At 39.5% G+C, this 17,437-nt stretch overlaps 1 protein-coding gene across 10 annotated transcripts in view; it reads right to left on the bottom strand.

Annotated features, from left to right (window-relative positions):
- Positions 1–17,437, bottom strand: part of PHACTR2 (phosphatase and actin regulator 2) — a 214,523-nt gene that overhangs the window by 92,253 nt on the left and 104,833 nt on the right. For all 10 annotated transcript variants that reach the window (XM_061130307.1, XM_061130302.1, XM_061130309.1 and 7 more), the window contains exon 2: positions 6,107–6,274. In XM_061130307.1, coding sequence (XP_060986290.1) covers positions 6,107–6,274 — 168 coding nt within the window. The remainder of the gene's footprint in view (positions 1–6,106; positions 6,275–17,437) is intronic.

The raw sequence follows: 17,437 nt of genomic DNA, 5'->3' as shown, positions 1-17,437 counted from the left end.
CACACTGGCTCCTAAGGCTTGCTTGCACCGCCCAGCCTCGCTCACTGGGGGCCCTGTTCTGTTACCCTTCCTGGTGGAACACATGCCATTTTGTTGTGAAGGACCCATCACTGTATTTGCTGCTCTGAGACCTGAACACTGTTCGGATTACTCTAGGGTTCCTGACGGCCTGCACCATCCTGAATCTTCTCTGTCAGCCTCACCAGCTGGGTCAGGTTCTCCTCCTATAGGCAGACTTAATGCCAGAACCCAGCCTCTCCCAGCCTACTCTAGCATTCCACAGCTTTCTAGAGCCAGGCTGGCTCATACCTAAGTAGACCAAAGAGGCAACCTGCAATAATTGATAACCTTCAGTGACAAGGACCAGATAACGGAGAAACCCAAAGAAAGGCTGAGGGTAGAGACCAGCACAAGGCGAAAGAAATCAAATAAATCACAGGTTTAGGACCTGAAAGCATGTAGAAGACAGCAGCAGGCAAGGACAGATCAAAGAACTCCATGGTCAAAGTCTGGATGCCAAAGAAAGCCAGACTGGGGAGGGCAGGGGCTCTGCTTTGGTTTGGAAAGTATTTGTACACAGAACTTTCCCCTCCCCATCTCCTCCCTCTCTGCGCTCATTCAGAGCACGTGTCCCTTTCCTCTCTAAAACCAAAGTTTAGGTTAACAGATAGAAATAAGTAGGACTAGCATAATGAAACCTTCTGGTGACCGCTACTGCTGCCAAGTGAACTTTATATTTTCTATCTCCCTTCACTAAAAATAATTTGTTTCTATTCCTGAAATTGTATTTTAATACCATCCCCAAACACAGAAGTATTTCTGAATGTAGAAGCTTGCTGTTGCTATTTAGTCGCTAAGTCGTGTCTGACTCTTTGTGACCCTATGGACTGCAGCATGCCAGGCTTCCCTGTCCTTCACTATCTCCTGGAGTTTGCTCAGAGTTGTGTCCATTGAGACAATGATGCTATCTAACCATCTCATCCTCTGCCACCCTCTTCTCCTTTTGCCTTCAGTATTTCCCAGCATCAGGGTCTTTTCCAATGAGTCAGCTCTTTGCATCAGGTCCTTCCAATGAATATTCAGGACTGATTTCCTTTAGGATGGACTGGTTGGATCTCCTTGCAGTCCAAGGGACTCTCAAGAGTCTTCTCCAACACCATAACTCAAAGGCATCAATTCCTTGGCACTCAGCCTTCTTTATGGTCCAACTCTCAGGAAAAAGTAAAGATATTAAAGTGAAGACATTTTAGATGTTAGGCCAATGTTAAGCATTAACTGTGGATATGTGTTGGAGAGAATAAAGAATCAAGTTGTAAGGTCTCTGGTGCCGTGGCCTTAAACAGTATTGAAGAGTCATTCTCATAAAAGATTATTGTTGGTATCTCATACTCTGTTCAAATCTTGTGATACCTTTAGGGAGGAATGGAATTAGATGGTTACTACTCCAGGCACCTGCCCCATCGCTCAGTGGTTTGAGGAAGAACTGAGTGTGGTCAGAGGTCCACAGACCCTCTCTTCTAAACCACAGGGCATACAGCAGATATTCACAGCACTGCTCTCAGACATCAAAATATCTCACTGTAAAAACTTCACAGTCTAACTCTGCAATCTTACAGTCCAACTTAACTGAATGTCTCCCCTGACTGTGTGAAAGCAAAATCTGATGCATGTTTCTTAAAAGAAAAGTCTCACCAAAATATCTGATTTTCTTTTAATTAAAAAATTGACATCCGGAAGGAAATTAATTGATGCCTTGCATGTACCATTTTTTCAATGTATGGACAGAACTATATAGACCATATGAGTGGATTTTGAGTTAATCCGTGGTCCTCAGGCACTGCTGCCCATCAGGTACTTGGGTCAATGTGCCTGGGCCTCCGTTGGAACCTGGGTTTGGGAGATGTGCACGCTGAGAAGAGAGTGGGGTGAGGAAGGGTCCATTCATTGAGACAGACACCAAACCTCTCCCATGGGTTTAGGGGAAATGGGAAGGGGAAGAGAGGGGACAAAAGAGAAAGAAAAGTCAAAGACAACCAAAATGAAGGCATCTTTTGAAAGTCAATAAAAGCCGTTTTGTAAAAGAAGAAAGACGCACCAGTAACGGCAGAAGTGGTGGAGGATGAGATGGATGAAAACGAGACAGTGACACTGAACGTCAGGATTGGGAGGCCTGGCGCCTCCTGGATGGAGTGAGTGCTGGGCACAGGGGCAGACGGCAGATGGAAGGGGATGGTACTGTGGAGGAAGCAGAAGCAGAGGTACAGGCTGGATTTTCCAGACATCTGGTCTTGGTCATAACCAGCCATGCAGAAGAGGAACAGCCACGTTTAGACAGTGGGTGTGTTTGTATTACCAGCTTTGGGGAGATGAGCGCAGGGAGGAACCTCGGCCACCACTACCTTCCTACCCTCACCCTTCCAAGAAAAGGGGAAGAAAAGATTATGTAGGGGAAAAGTGTAAATGAGATTGTGAGTTCTAAAGATAGGGAAGGGACAGAGCTTAGGTGGGACCCAAGAAGGGTCCTTTCACTCAGGAGATGACAAGTGAAGAAAAGAATCACTGAGGGAGAGTAAATAGACAAGACTATTCTGCCATAAAACCCAACAGCCTACGGATCATCCCAAATAGAACTGAAGACACAAGTAAATTTCTGCTATAGAACAAGCCCAAAGAACTTGAAGTCAGGGCATAGGCCCAGCCTGCCTTAGAGGACAAGACAGTCTTCCAAATCTAACTGACTCAAGGATGACCAAGCAGGCAGAAGACAGGACCTTTCTTAACTTCCACTGCCATAAACGTGTGAAAACAATGACATTTATTACAATGGCATTAATAAATCAGTGTTGCATCCTACCTACCACCAATTAAAATTCCACCCGTCAACAGAGGAATGGATAAAGAAGGAGTGGTACATATAGACAATGGAATATTACTCTGCCATAAAAAGGGAACAAAATCGTGCCTTTGCAGAGACACGGGTGGACCTAGACACTATCATACAGAGTGAAGTAAGTCAGAAATAGAGAAACAAATATTGTGTAATATCACTTACATGTGGAATCTAGAAAAATGGTACAGATGAACTTATTTGCAAAGCAGAAATGAGACACAGATGTACATAACAAACATAACGCTTCTAAGAAGGGAAGGGAGGTGGGATGAATTTGAGATTGGGATATAGACACTATATGAGATTGACATATATACACTACTATGTATAAAACTGATACCTAATGAGAACCTACTCTATAGCACAGGGAACTCTACTCAACGCTCTGTGGCAACCTAAATGGGAAGGAAATCCAAAGAAAGAGAGGATAGAAGTATATGTATGACCGATATACTATACACGCAAAACTCTATACAGCAGACACTAACCCAACACTGTAAAGCAACTATACTCCAATGAAAATTAATTTTAAAAAATGCCTACAACAGACACCCAGACTGGGAAAAGTGGTGATAATCACTGTGTAAAGGAAGACAGTAAGATTCACATTCTTATGACTCTAAAGCCAAGAGTTTAGAAGAAAGAAAAACAAAGAAGAGTTACTTTTCTTGGAAGAAATTAATCTTCTTTCATATCCCCCAAATACTGTAGACCTTGCATAAGGTGATCTTTGACTGCAGATGGCCTTGGTCATGTCCAAACCCCTAGATTTCACTGCTTGAGACAATGTATTAAAGAAGAGAACACCTTTCTCTTGGTTATTTCCAAATGCATCAGTTTTCCTCTAAATGTAACATCTTCCCTCAATGTGAAAAAAACATATTACACCATTTTGTTCCACCCTTTATTTTAGGCTTTACTAATACATTCCATAAAGCACAGCAGAAACTGAAGCCTTAAAATAAACATATGTATATATACATATGTTTATATATAAGGTGATGGCAAAATGCTTGGGACAATTGATAACATCTTAGGAAATTCGAGCCAAATATCAGTAACAATATGGGTTTAAAAAGAAATGATGTGAGTAAATGCAGCAGAAAAATTCACAATGAATTATTAATACATCTACTTGGCTTGTTTTTACTCTGTTATGTCACAATTTTGATGCGAATACAAAAAACAACCCAGTGAGGCATCTAATAACTTTCTCGGGTTTTTAATGTAATTCAGCAGTCTTAGGAACTAGAAATAGCATATCCATAAATAACTTCATGGCACTCAACTTATATAAAATTTTGTGTGAATCTGAGAAGGAAACAATACAAAGATGGATAGGCTATCCTCAATAAATATGGGATAATATAAAGTAATACTTAGTGCTGTTTAAAATGACTTTTCTTAAATATTCTGGGTTGGCAGAAATGTTACAGCCTCCCTACTATTAAAATAATTAAATAGAGGTGACAAAAAAAAAAGATGAAGGGCGGTTCTTTGTAACTGTTTCTACTTTAGGGAGAGAAGTCAGCAGAAGAGATTCAGGAAAAGGGCAAGAGGGACAACTGAAGAGATGTCCATCATTTCTTTTCAACGTCTTCTTCCTGCTACTGTCCAGAGCCTTACTTCCATCTTGGGTTTCCATGGTAACTTGAAAAGTCAGATTCCCCAAATGCTTAGGAAAACCTGAGAGGGATGTCCTTAAGAAGGCCAGTCTAATTTCATCTACAACTGAAGAACAAGGCAGAGCAAGATGCCCAGACAGGAGTTCGAAGGAATCAAGGACCCACAACAGAATCTGGGACTGAAAGCACATTAGAATTCAACTCATTCAACTCTGATCTAACTTGTTCAAGGTTACACGGCCTCTTGGTGGTAAGGACTCAACTAAAACCCAGGTATCCTGCCTTAGCACCAGGCTCAGTGCATCACTTCCCACTGCTCCTAACCCAAGAAGCAAATTAGGAGCTAAAGCGAATTCAATAAGCAAGCTATCATTATTGCCCCTAAGCCAAGTCTTTTTTCTTTGCCTGTCTTCCTATTACAGAAACTTTCCAATACCCACAAATAGAGATAGGAGAATAATAAACTCCATACATCCATCACCCAGCTTAAACAATTACCAACTTATGGCTGATCGTTTTTCATCTATCCTCCCCTTCCCTCCAGGATTATTTTAAAACAAATCCCAGAAATAGTATCATTACTACCTTTTAAATATTAAATGCTCAAAGAAATGATATAGCTGTAGATGCAGCACAGAAAATTTTCTTGAGGAAGCCCTGGTGTCTCTATCTTATATCCTTGCGCTTTTGGTGGTATTTTCCATTTTATTTCACAGCTCTAGAACTAAAGGCCAGCTCTTACCTCAGCACAGACCGCTAAGATATGCTCTGTAATCCATGGACAATACTAGATTCTGGGGCAGTGAGGAATTTTTGATGAAGGGATTACTTTAGACAACAAACATGGAAAAAACTGAACTTGCACAAGAGATAAAATGTCTATCTTAAAAAATATCACTGATATTGGACACTTATTTAAATCAAGCTTAACTCTGGCCTGAGATTTAAAGCCAACTTCGTCCATGAGTCCATATGAAAGGTACTAAACAATGTAATTCTTACGGCTTAACAAATCCACAAAATAAAATAACGATAAATAGTTTTCACACCAATAGCACTGTGTGTCCTTCAGGACACATACCATTTATTTGTCCTAGGACATGATAGAAATTTAAAATTAATAAATATAGCAACACTTCTCTTTCATACAGCCATTTAAATTTTGCCCACAGAACAAGTACGTTTGGAAGACATTTTAAAAATTCTTAATTAACAAATATAATTATGCTATTGGAACTAAGCAGACAGAGAGATAATAGAGTGTGTATGTATGTAAATGGATACTTGCAGCTATAACACTGACAAATGACATTTCCACTTCTAATTTTCCACTTTGTCTTCCTCTCCCTACACATTAATTTTTATATGAATTTACAAGTACATATTTAAAAACAAAACTATGTTAAAAAGCCAAAGTGAACAGAAAAAGAAGGCAAATCAGAACCTTAAGTTCTATCACTCTTAAATGAAATAATTTCATTTCAAATATAGATTAATTTTTTCCCAGGAAAAAAAAAATCTGCAGAATACAATCTTTTACCTTTTGGAAAATTTAACAATTTATCTTCTAACAAAGTTATGATATTCATACCTGCTGATGTTTCTCTGAATTTGTCACTCGTCTTCTTTTTCCTCCATTTCCAAGGTTTAAAAATTTTACCAATGGTGGAGAGTTTCCCCTTTCTCTTGAAGGGAGGTGTTTGGGAGCCTGCTGTTGGGCCATCTGAGTTTGCTACAGAAGCTTTGTCCAGTCCATCAACTGTAGAAAGAAAAGTCAAGTCAGAGAAAAGCTGTAATAAAAGTTTGAAACAACATCATCTATTTCTTCCTGCACTGTTCAAAGTAAGCATACCCACTTTAACTGGAATTTCACACAAAGTTTATTTGGCCCCATTTCCCTGCTGGTAGAGCTCTCTTCTAATATCAATCAATAAATCAATCACTCAGAAATTACAGTCCCTTAGATACTGATTTTGAGGAAACAGAAAAGAAGCAAAAGAAGCATAAAAGTTAAGGCCAGACAAATAAGGGTCTGCGAAACACAGCTAAATCCATCTGTAACAACTACGTCTATATTTTTGTGCAGAAGTAAGAGTATTGTTAAGTGAAAGAGGATGTTCCTCCAGAGACTAATTTGGCATTCTCTGTAATGAATATGACAGTCATGGTGTGGTCATGTGGTCAAAACCAGGCTTTTTTCTTCACAAAATAAAATTTAATGCCGAGAAACTAAATTTTAAATTTTACACACCAAAACTCTTTTGCTTCTATTACAAAAAAAATTTTTAGCTTCAAATAAACTGATAGCTATCACGAATGACAAGAAATGTGGAAACGGTGGATGTTCTAGGTAATAGAACATGTTTTTATGTGCCTCAATCTTTTCGTCAACCAGAAGAAAGGCCCTGAACTTTATGTTGCCTTGTACTACGTTCATAACTCAAAGAAGATGGTGGTAACTTATATTACCCCAACAATCAAATTTTAGTGACAAAAAACTGGAAGCAACTCAGAATGAATAAATGATGGTATTTTTCATGCAATGAGATAGCACTTAGCAACTTTTTAAAACGGAGCTATTGGTACCTACAACATGAATGCATCTCAGAAACAGTGCTGAAAAAAAAAACAAAAAAAGCGACACACACAAGAGTATGTGCTGTGTGGTTTGATTTATGTGAAGTTTTTTAAAAAGGCAAAATGAATTTTGGAGAAAAGAAAGAAGAAAACAATCAGAACAGGTGGTGTTTCCTGGAGTGAGATGGAGGTAGGAATTAACTGAGAAGAGATCTAAGGGATCTTCCTGGAGTCCTAGAAATTATCTCAATGAAGGATGGACTATACAAAACACGTGCTTCCCAGGTGGCACGAGTGGTCAGGAACCCACCTGCCAATGCAGGAGATGTGGGTTTAATCTCTGGGTTGGGAAAATCCCCTGGAGGAGGGCATGGCAACCCACTCCAGGGTTCTTGCCTGGAGAATCCCATGGACAAAGGAGTCTTGAGGGCTACAGTCCATGGGACTGCAAACAGTCAGGCACAACTGAAACGACTTAGCGTGTGTGCATACAAAACACATCAAGCGGTGTTTATGATATTGTGTATTTCACTTTATGTAAAATCTACCTTTAAAAAACCATAAATAGTAAAGTCCAATTAATGGCATGCATGCTGATAGCGATGAAGTGTACTGATGTTCATCAAAAATAATAAATTGATGGATAGAATGGAGATGGATAAATTTATAATATAGTAAAATGTAGCTAAGTGTTGAATCTAGGTGGTGGGTGTGTGGTGATTAGTTGTATAATTCTCCCATCTTCAAAACTTTTAAAATAAAATATTAGGAAATACTAGGATAAATAAAACAAATATTGAATGGCAAGAACCTCTGCTTCTAGGAAAATGGAATAGACTTACTTTTTCTTATTTCACCTGCTAAATACAAATAAAAAATACCCTGAATGTTGTATATAAAACAAACATGAGGGACTTTCCCTGGCGGTCCGGTGGTTAAGACTCCACGCTTCCACTGCAGGGGGTTCGATTTCTGGTCAGGAAACTAATATTCTGCATTCCGTGTGGGGAGGCAAAAAAAAAAAACAAACAAAAAAACATGGATAGACTAACAAGCTGAAAAGAAAGACCAGTGTGGGCCCTCAAGAACTAAGAAACAACATGGAGGTAGGATCCCTAAGTTTTCTTTTAGTCTCAAGTATTCCTGACTGGCAGCTGAAGTGGTCACCAACCCGAAAACATCAACAAGCACAGACCAATAAAGCCTCAACAAATAGCCTGCTCCCTCTGGTCAAATGAGCAAAAACGGACAGGCTAGCAAAACAGAAGACTTTTAGACGATAACTGCTCCACTCCAGACAAACACCGCGGAAGAAACTATGACCACCCATGCCAACAAAGGCTGAGTGGGGAGATCAGATGTCTACCCTCACAAAGCTCTAATGAGGAGCCCCAACATCCCTAGGAGAGTGGTGTCAGAGAGGACCAAGTAGAGAGCCGGAACCCTCCTGCGTGCCACCTGTAACAAACCATCGTCTACAGTGTCAGCGGAGACCACACGGGAGCCTGGACTTCCACCCGTACCCAGTAACGAGGCATCTCTTCTTCTCCCTCCCTCCCCAAAGTGGGATCACACCAAACCACTGCCCAGAGGAACAAGACAACCTCCATCCGCTATGGTGTCAGTAGAGACCACGTGGGGGTCTGGAAATCCTACTATGCCCAGAGTAACAAAGACTCCTCTCCCTGTTTCTGCCACGAGATACCAACAGAGGATGAAGGACTGAACCTGGGTTTTTAACCTCTTGGCACTAGTGAGGCAGCACCCTTTGCCTCCCTGCCTGGAGAACTGTCAAACAAAGCCAGTTAAAACAAAGGGTTTCAATAAAGATTTACAGTCTAACGGAATACAAAAGTATTGAAGCTTCAATCAAAAATCACCTGACATACCACAAACCAGGAAAATCTTAATCTAAGTGAGAAAAGATAATCAGTACACACCACCACCTAAATCCTTACGAGTTCTCCTTCCAAACAAGCATGATAAATCCCATTCTTCCCACTCAGAAGGTCGACTCTAATCTCAGGCAGAAATGCAAGAACTGCAGGGACTGAGTCTTTTGTAAATGGTCCCACGCTGGCTACAGTACAGCAGGCAGAGAGAGAGAGACGGGTCAGGCTAATTGTAAAGCTAAGTCAGAGTTTAAAAGTAAAATCCTTATTTGCCTCACTTTCTTGGTGGCTCAGAGGGTAAAGCGTCTGCCTGCAATGCGGGAGACCTGGGTTCGATCCCTGGGTCAGGAAGACCCCCTGGAGAAGGAAATGGCAACCCACTCCAGTACTCTTCCCTGGAAAATCCCATGGACAGGGTAGCGTGGTGTATTGCAAAGAGTCGGACACGACTGAGCGACTTCACTTCACTTCACTTCCACTCCTGTCCAACTGCTTTCCTTAAACTAGGAGCAAAACCAGGGAAAAACTGAGTGTATGATATTTCTTCTTCATGGAGACTTTATGTTGAAGATTCAATTTTGAAACAATTTAAATGTTGTGAAATATAAAAAGACTATTACAAACATGGGAACTAAAGCTACCATCTCCAACTCACCTCTGTGGCTGTAGACACAATACACACACATTAAGTTCTCATTTCCTCTAAACCTACAACCCTGGCACGCCATTAAAATTCTGCTTTTGATCTGAACCACTAAGGAATAATCTATTTTCTTTTCTTCTGAAAAGAAAAGCAAATGAAAACAAAAATTAAATAATTCCTTAAGTGACAGAATGTGACAGATAGGGAGATTGAATGAGGTAGTTGAAAAATGAAAAACGAAGTTCTTAACGTTAAATTCATAGATACACGAGACGTTAATTGTCATACCTTTTTCATTTTGCATTTGCAGTTTTAGTCTTTATCTATGCCTTGGAAAGGTCCTGGGCCAGTGCCAATGACTACAGCACAGTTCACACACACATACCTTTTTCCTGATTGAATGAATCCACTCATAATTTTCTAATTATTGGGTGATTACAGTAAACCACACTTACAATTAGGAACCATCGGTTGGCATAGTTGGCCACGCTGCCATGGGATTTCTCTTCAATCATGAACGTGAAGGGGACTGTCATCTGCTTTGGAATCATATGAACAGAAATTTTATTCCCTTCTTTTCACCAAACACCTACGATACTGCCAGGACCGCAGATCATTCTGTTATTTTTCTTTTGGGCCAGTGTACCATTAAAGTTGACTTGAAATTTTCTAAAATTGTTTTCACAACAAGTCTACTGACTTTGGCATTTACACACAAATAAAAACAAATCGCCAGGTAAATCCCAGATGAAAGTCTGAATTTCCTGTTTTAAATGTTAATTTTGACTGACTTACACGTTATGAAGAGTGACCTAACATGCATTAGGTTTTCCTTTCTCACAATGAAAATCAACATTATAAAATAATTTAAATATTTTGAAAACCAGTCATTGGCTCTTTGAATGTAGACAATTTAAATGACACAGCTCAGTCTATCTTCCCATCAAAGTAAGTCCATTCCAAACAGAACTTCCCCACACCAACCGGTAAGATCCAGAATATACATGAAGGTTTTCTCTTTCATTTAAACAGAAATTTATCAATTAGGCAATCCCAGTGCTAATGTGATCACAGAAGCAAAAAATAAATGAAGCTAGATAATTATCATATAAATTAAATTCTAGACTTGGGAGAATCTTTTCTTAGATATTTGAGAACTGAATGACAAGGATTCTTAGAAAAATGAAACCATTTAATATGAGAGTGTGTTGTATTTTTATAATATTTGATAGTTCTCTGATATTCCAGATACTCATTTCTGATTTTTCTCCACACAATTATTTCAGTCATTGAGAAAGTGAGACAAATGTGACAGAGCATTCCACCTCACAAATTTCATAGGTGAAAGAACATTTAGAAAAGAATCTCAATAAAAGAATTCCTGGGGACCAAGTCTAAAGAAAGTGAGAGCCACTCAATGAGAAAACAAGTGGTGAAGATGGCCTCAACTGTCCTCTGAAATCCTTACATAACTGAAGGTTAATGAGAATACATTTTTGAAGCCCAATAATAACAAAAACAAAGAGAACTCAGATGTGATTTTAAGAAAAATGTTGATGATTCTCTGTTGTACTAAGTATACATTACAATACTACTCATAGTGATTTGACTGCATCAAAGAATATACCTATTAAAAGGGCACTGTACAAAAATATTTGATGTTTAAAAATCACGAACCTAAAGGAAGTAAGAAAACAAGCAAACCAACGTTTATTTCCTTAAAATATGGCTTCTAGGCTATCCTCTTCGTGCCTTTGTAAATTATTATGCTTACATAATATTATCACCACATATATATTTATTTCTATTACATTTTTTCACATTTCCACTGTAACTCTGCCACCTTCCTCTTTAAAAGCTACAGAACACACAGCAAAGAAACATTAGGGCAGCACTTAGGGAACATTTAACTCTATTTCCTACCCTTCCATGAGGCCTCTCTCTCACGAAAGTGACTTAAAAAATATGCTGTCAGACAGCGGCGTACACGCAATTCTGGGCAGAGAACCAAGTAGACAATAAGGTCAGAGGGAACGGGCGCTATAAGCCATTGCAGATGAAACTGGCTAACAGTTTCTACGAAAGCGGGCGGCTCTCCTTGTCTTGAGACATCTAAAGGAGATCCTTCTTGTCGCTGTTGTTTGAGCACTAAGTCATATATGACTCTTGGGACCCCATGGACTGTAGCCCGCCAGGCTCTTGGCCATGGGATTTCCCAAGCAAGAATACTGCAGTGGGTTGCCATTTCCTTCTCTAGGGGATCTTTCTGGACCAGGGATCGAACCTGTGTCTCCTGCAATAGCAGGCAGCTTCTTTACCACTGAGCCACCTGGGAAGCCCACAAAAGAAGATCCTTATTCTCCTGTTGGATCAAATCTCTTCCTTTTGTGGGGGAAGGATGAATAACCAGCGGAAGGGAAGTGAAAAGGAACAGAAGAATAAAAATGTGTGGCATTACATGGGGTTAGGAGTTAATCCTGAAACTGGTATACTTGTAAACAGGATGGAACAAGGGATAATAGATGTTAGGAGCCAGATTTCTCATTCTTGGAAATGGAGGTTACAGATAAGCAAAGGGGGAAGCCAGAGTGATTGATGTGGACTGGATTAGAGTTGGAGACATCAGTATGAACTCCTGTTTTGAACAGAGAGAGGGAGGGAGGGAGAGAGGAAAGATATAGATATATAGATAGATTATAAGTATATGTATATACATGGTTCAGTATACATACTTGTATTTCCCATTCATTCTAGGGGCTAGAAGCAACAACACTCCAGTGAGCACTCAGCCTCTAGTTTATAACAACACACTCCAATAAAAGGAATCAGACTTCTTTCCAGAAATGGCTGCTTCCAGGGCCCGGGCAAGGAAAATACTAGATGAGCCAGGAGCATCTTCCTTTTCAGAAAGGAAACAAGTGCTCAAAACACATTCTCATGAGAGAATGTCAAAGTCACACAGGAGCCAACAGAGAGTTCCACAGGCCAAAGCCAGAGCAATTTGGGCAATAGTGCAGTTTTAGATTATCATCCAAACTGATGAATAGTGAATAAATAAATAAGTATGGGATATAACATCTGCATGGAAGAAATGCAACTAATTTATACAAAACTCCACTCTCAAGAAGGTGGATCTTAACTTCCCACTCCTGAAATGTGTGGGTTTTACATGGTGACTTCCTTTGAAAGACTTCAGAATGGAAAGGTAGGGGGAAGGAGGCACTTACAGAGAAGAAACCTGGCAAACACTGTCTCAGCCAAGTGACGGATGTTGACTTAATCACTGCTAAGTCATATTGAGAGCACGGACCCTTGATATCATGGATGAGAATCAAATCTCAAAACCTATATCCCCACGGTATACCTTTAATACCATGAAATTTTTGCACCTTGCTTTATGTCCTTGGATATGTTCCAGTGTCTCTGAGCTTATAGTCCACGGGAACTTGAATAGAATATGTATCCTACTGTTGTGTGACATCTGTATAAATCTTAATTATGCTGAATTGGTTCACAGCACTCTTCAGGTCTACTATATTGCCCTTCTACTTCTTTGTATATTAATTCTATTAACTTTTGAGATTTTGATCTCGAAACTCCAACTAAAATCTTAATATATCTACTTAAAAAATAATTGCAACGTATAGTGCATCTATACATAATCTTGTTCTGTAATTTCCAAGTCTCCTGTATGTTATCATACCTTCATAATTTTAAAGAGGAAAAAAAAATTCCTATAACCCTACTGTAACCCATGAGAAAAACATTAGATAAGCCAAAGTGAGGGTCATTTACAAAATACCCAACCAATAAATACACCTCAAGGTTATTAAAAACAAGGGACACCTGAGAAATTGTCCCAGACCAGAGAAGGCTAAGGAGACATGATGAATGAATGTAAAGTGGTATCCTTCAAGCAAGACCAGAACAACAACAATAACAAAAGGACATTAGGGGAAAAACTAGTGAAATCCTAACAAACTTTGGAGTCTAGTTAACAGTACTGCACCAAAACCCTTTCCTTGGTTGTAATAAATGTATTCTAGACATTTAAGAGATGAACAATAGGAGAAACTAAGCTGGAGGTATATGAGAACTCTGTCCTGTCTCTGTAGCCTTTCTGTACATTTGAAACTATTCTAAAATAAAAGGTTCATTTTTAAAAATGTGGAGTAGTTAACATGGAGAGGATGAAGACTTAGGCGATTCCTAGCGGACAGCATTTCAGCTGCAGAGAGACCTTGTGGGATACTGTCAATTTACCAACAGTAAAGATTTCTGCTGAGAGTTTTAGAAAGTATCAATAATATAATATGTTTTAGACTTGCTCATTTTTTCTCCAAAATCTTTTATTAATATTTTCAACTCCCAGTATTTTACCACTAAGAATATTTACAGGTCATCAAATTGCTGTCTCAATGCTTTGTATTACCTGATGGACCCTAATGAGGTAAGTGGCATCTAACATCCTGCAAAAGAGTAGCCCGTGGGCCCCGTAACTACTGATCCCAGTTACTGTGGAATCACACAGTGGCAATTCCCATGCACACATGCTGGGTCAGTAGCGTGACCTGCCTACACAGAACGACAAATTTAGGAATAAATGTTTAAAGTTACCTGTACTTTATTTTTAAATCACTGAAGCTCAATTATTTTCAACAATAAACTTCTCTTTGGGAATCAAAAGTAAACTTAAAAGACTGAAGTTTATTTTATGATCATGGAGGACACCTTTTCCAGCTCATCCATTTTTTCCTCTGAATTCATGGGTATGGGAGAAGAGTAGTATAATTCATGAACAGAAATCCCAGAGCTCACACTGGTGTGAAAGGCTTGGTGAGCAGAACCAACAGTGAACTAGTCACTGACTCATCCTGGGATTCATGCTTTCCTGAAAGTGGAAATTCACAAGCACTTTATTAAGAGCATAATTAATAATCACTAGTATTTATTGAGTATTTACTATGAGCCAGGTATTGGGTGGAGTACTTTACCTGCATTCATTAGCTCATGCCAATGCCTACAATAGCTCTCAGATAAGTACCATTCATCAGTCCCATTTCTGACAAGAAAACTATAACACAAAGACTAAGCATCTAATTCAGTATGTGGTAACTTGTGTTTGTGTGTTTACACTCAGATAAAGATTAAATAAGTATCTATTGACCAAATACATAACTAGATTATGAATAAATAGGTATCTTCCAGGACTTCCTTGGTGGTCTAATGGTTAAGACTCTGCACTCCTAATATAGGAGCCACAGGTTCAATCCCTGGTCAAGGAACTAAGATCACACAAGCTGCAAGACATGGCCAAAAATAAATAAAATAGGTATCTTTCTAGCAGAGATCTTGGGTGAGAAGTGATGTCTGCCTGCCTCCAGAGGTGGCCCTCTTAACCACTCTACTGCAAGGTCTCCTTTAACTCAGCGCTTTTTCTTTTTTTCTTTTTGGCCACACCCTGTGGCATGCAGGGTCTTATTTCCTGGACCAGGGATCAAACCCATGTCCCCTGCAGTGGAAGTGTGAAGTCTTAATCACTGGGCAGTCAGGGAAGTCCAACCAATTTGGTGCTTTGATTCACCCTGTAAAGGTCAGGGTGGTGATGGAGAGTAAGACAGGATTCTTCCCCTTACAAGACTTCACAGTAAGGTGTGGGAAGCAGGAGTGATCAGTGGTCAATGACACCAGCCAACTGAGGAGGTACTAGAATAAAGACAAAGGCAGAGCAGTGAGGTCTGGCTGGCATGGCTTGGGGCGATTTCACAGGAGTGGGAGACTTATTCACCTGCTAATGCAGGTGACTCAGGAGGTGTGGGTTCAATTCCTAGGTTAGGAAGATCCCCTGGAGAAGGAAATGGCAACTCACTCTAGTATTCTTGCCTGAAAAATCCCATGGACGGGGAGCCTGGCGGGCTACAGTCCCTGGGATTGCAGTCAGTCAGACATGAGTGAGCAACTGAACATGAATGCATAGGGAACTTGAACTGGGATTGCCAAAAGAGTAGCCTTTGCAGGGGAAATCAAGGAAGAAATGCCCTAAAAATGAAAAATCAAGGATGGCCGACCTTTGTAAGTAATGCCAAGAAAAATGTTCTCATTATCACAGTGCTGAGCTCATCAGACACATATTTATGGGGGAAAAAACAAAGCAAATTTATAAAGTCCTATCCTCAGACGAGGGAAATGGTTAAATGTTAAATTTTTAAAAGAAACTAGAGAGTTTTTGTACCTTCTAGATATTAGTGTATGTAAACTAGATTAATGGACAGGGAGGCCTGGTGTGCTGCGATTCATGGGGTCACAAAGAGTTGGACACGACTGAGCAACTGAACTGAACTGAACTGAAACTAGATTAAAAATCTGAATTTTATCAGTTAGATCTTAGCTGATGTAGAAGAAAATTGCTTTTCATCTGCTGATTGTTTATTTTATTTTTTTCATTTATTTTTATTAGCTGGAGGCTAATTACTTTATGTGGTACATATACACAATGGAATATTACTCAGCCATTAAAAAGAATACATTTGAATCAGTTCTAATGAGATGGATGAAACTGGAGCCCATTATACAGAGTGAAGTAAGCCAGAAAGATAAACACCAATACATATACATGGAATTTAGAAAGATGGTAATGATAACCCTATATGATTGTTCCTTTAAAAATAATCAGCACTAAGGTAATAAGCATGGCTAAAAATATTTTTTAAATTGTTTAGCCAGCATCTTTTTAAATTCAGCAAGAGTAAAAGAACAGAATGCAAACAAGTAAGAATAGAGTGTGAAAAACATCCCAACAACAGTTAAATAAAAGAGTTCTGGTCCCTCTGGAGGAAGACTAATATTTATTTACTATTTAATTATGTACTAGACTATCATTTGCCTCCCAAGTTGACAATTTCCATTTCACTGTCACTACAGCTATCTAAATAGGTTTGGAATTAAATCAGTATTTCCCATGGTCATTGAAATGAATACTATGAAGATTTTTCAAAATAATGTTTGAGAAATAATACACACACAGCAAGTAAATGATTTGGTATATGAGCATACCATCCAGTTCAAGGTCAAGGTCATTTCCAGGCTTAGAAAATTTCTTTGTGCACCTTCCCAACCAATACCATCCTTTCCATCCATGTTGTTGCTATTCAGTCACTCAGTCGAGTCCAACTCTTTGTGACCCCATGGACTGCAGCACGCCAGGCCTCCCTGTCCTTCACTATCTCCTGGGGTTTGCTCAAACTCATGTCCGTTGAGTCAGTGATACCATCCAACCATCTCAACCTCTGTCATCCCCTTCTCCTCCCGTCTTCAATCTTTCCCAGCATCAGGGTCTTTTCCAGTAAATCGGCTCTTCACATCAGGTGGCCAAAGTACTGGAGCTTCAGTTTCAGAATCAGTCCTTCCAATGAATATTGAGCACCAATTTCCCTTAGGATGGACTGGTTTGATCTCTTTGCAGTCCAAGGGACTCTCAAGAGTCTTCTCCAACACTACAACTCAAAAGCATCAATTCTTTCGTGTTCAGCCTTCTTTATGGTCCAACTCTCACATCCATACATGACTACTAGAAAAACCACAGCTTTAACTATATGGACCTTTGTCAGCAAAGTCTCTGCTTTTTAATACACTGTCTAGGTTTGTCATAGCTTTTCTTCCAAGGAGCGTCTTTTAGTTTCATGGCTGCAGTCACCATCTGCAGTGATTTTAGAGCCCAAGAAATATCCATATCCCCAAATAACCACTGTTTTGACTTCCATCGCCACTTGTTTTACCTGTTCTGGAACTTCAACTTCTCAGAATTAAACAA

Source organism: Dama dama, chromosome 26 (genome assembly GCF_033118175.1).
Source record: "Dama dama isolate Ldn47 chromosome 26, ASM3311817v1, whole genome shotgun sequence".
Lineage (NCBI taxonomy): Eukaryota > Metazoa > Chordata > Mammalia > Artiodactyla > Cervidae > Dama > Dama dama.
Note: the sequence above shows the minus strand (reverse complement) of the source record. Positions and strands in the feature narration are given on the sequence as shown.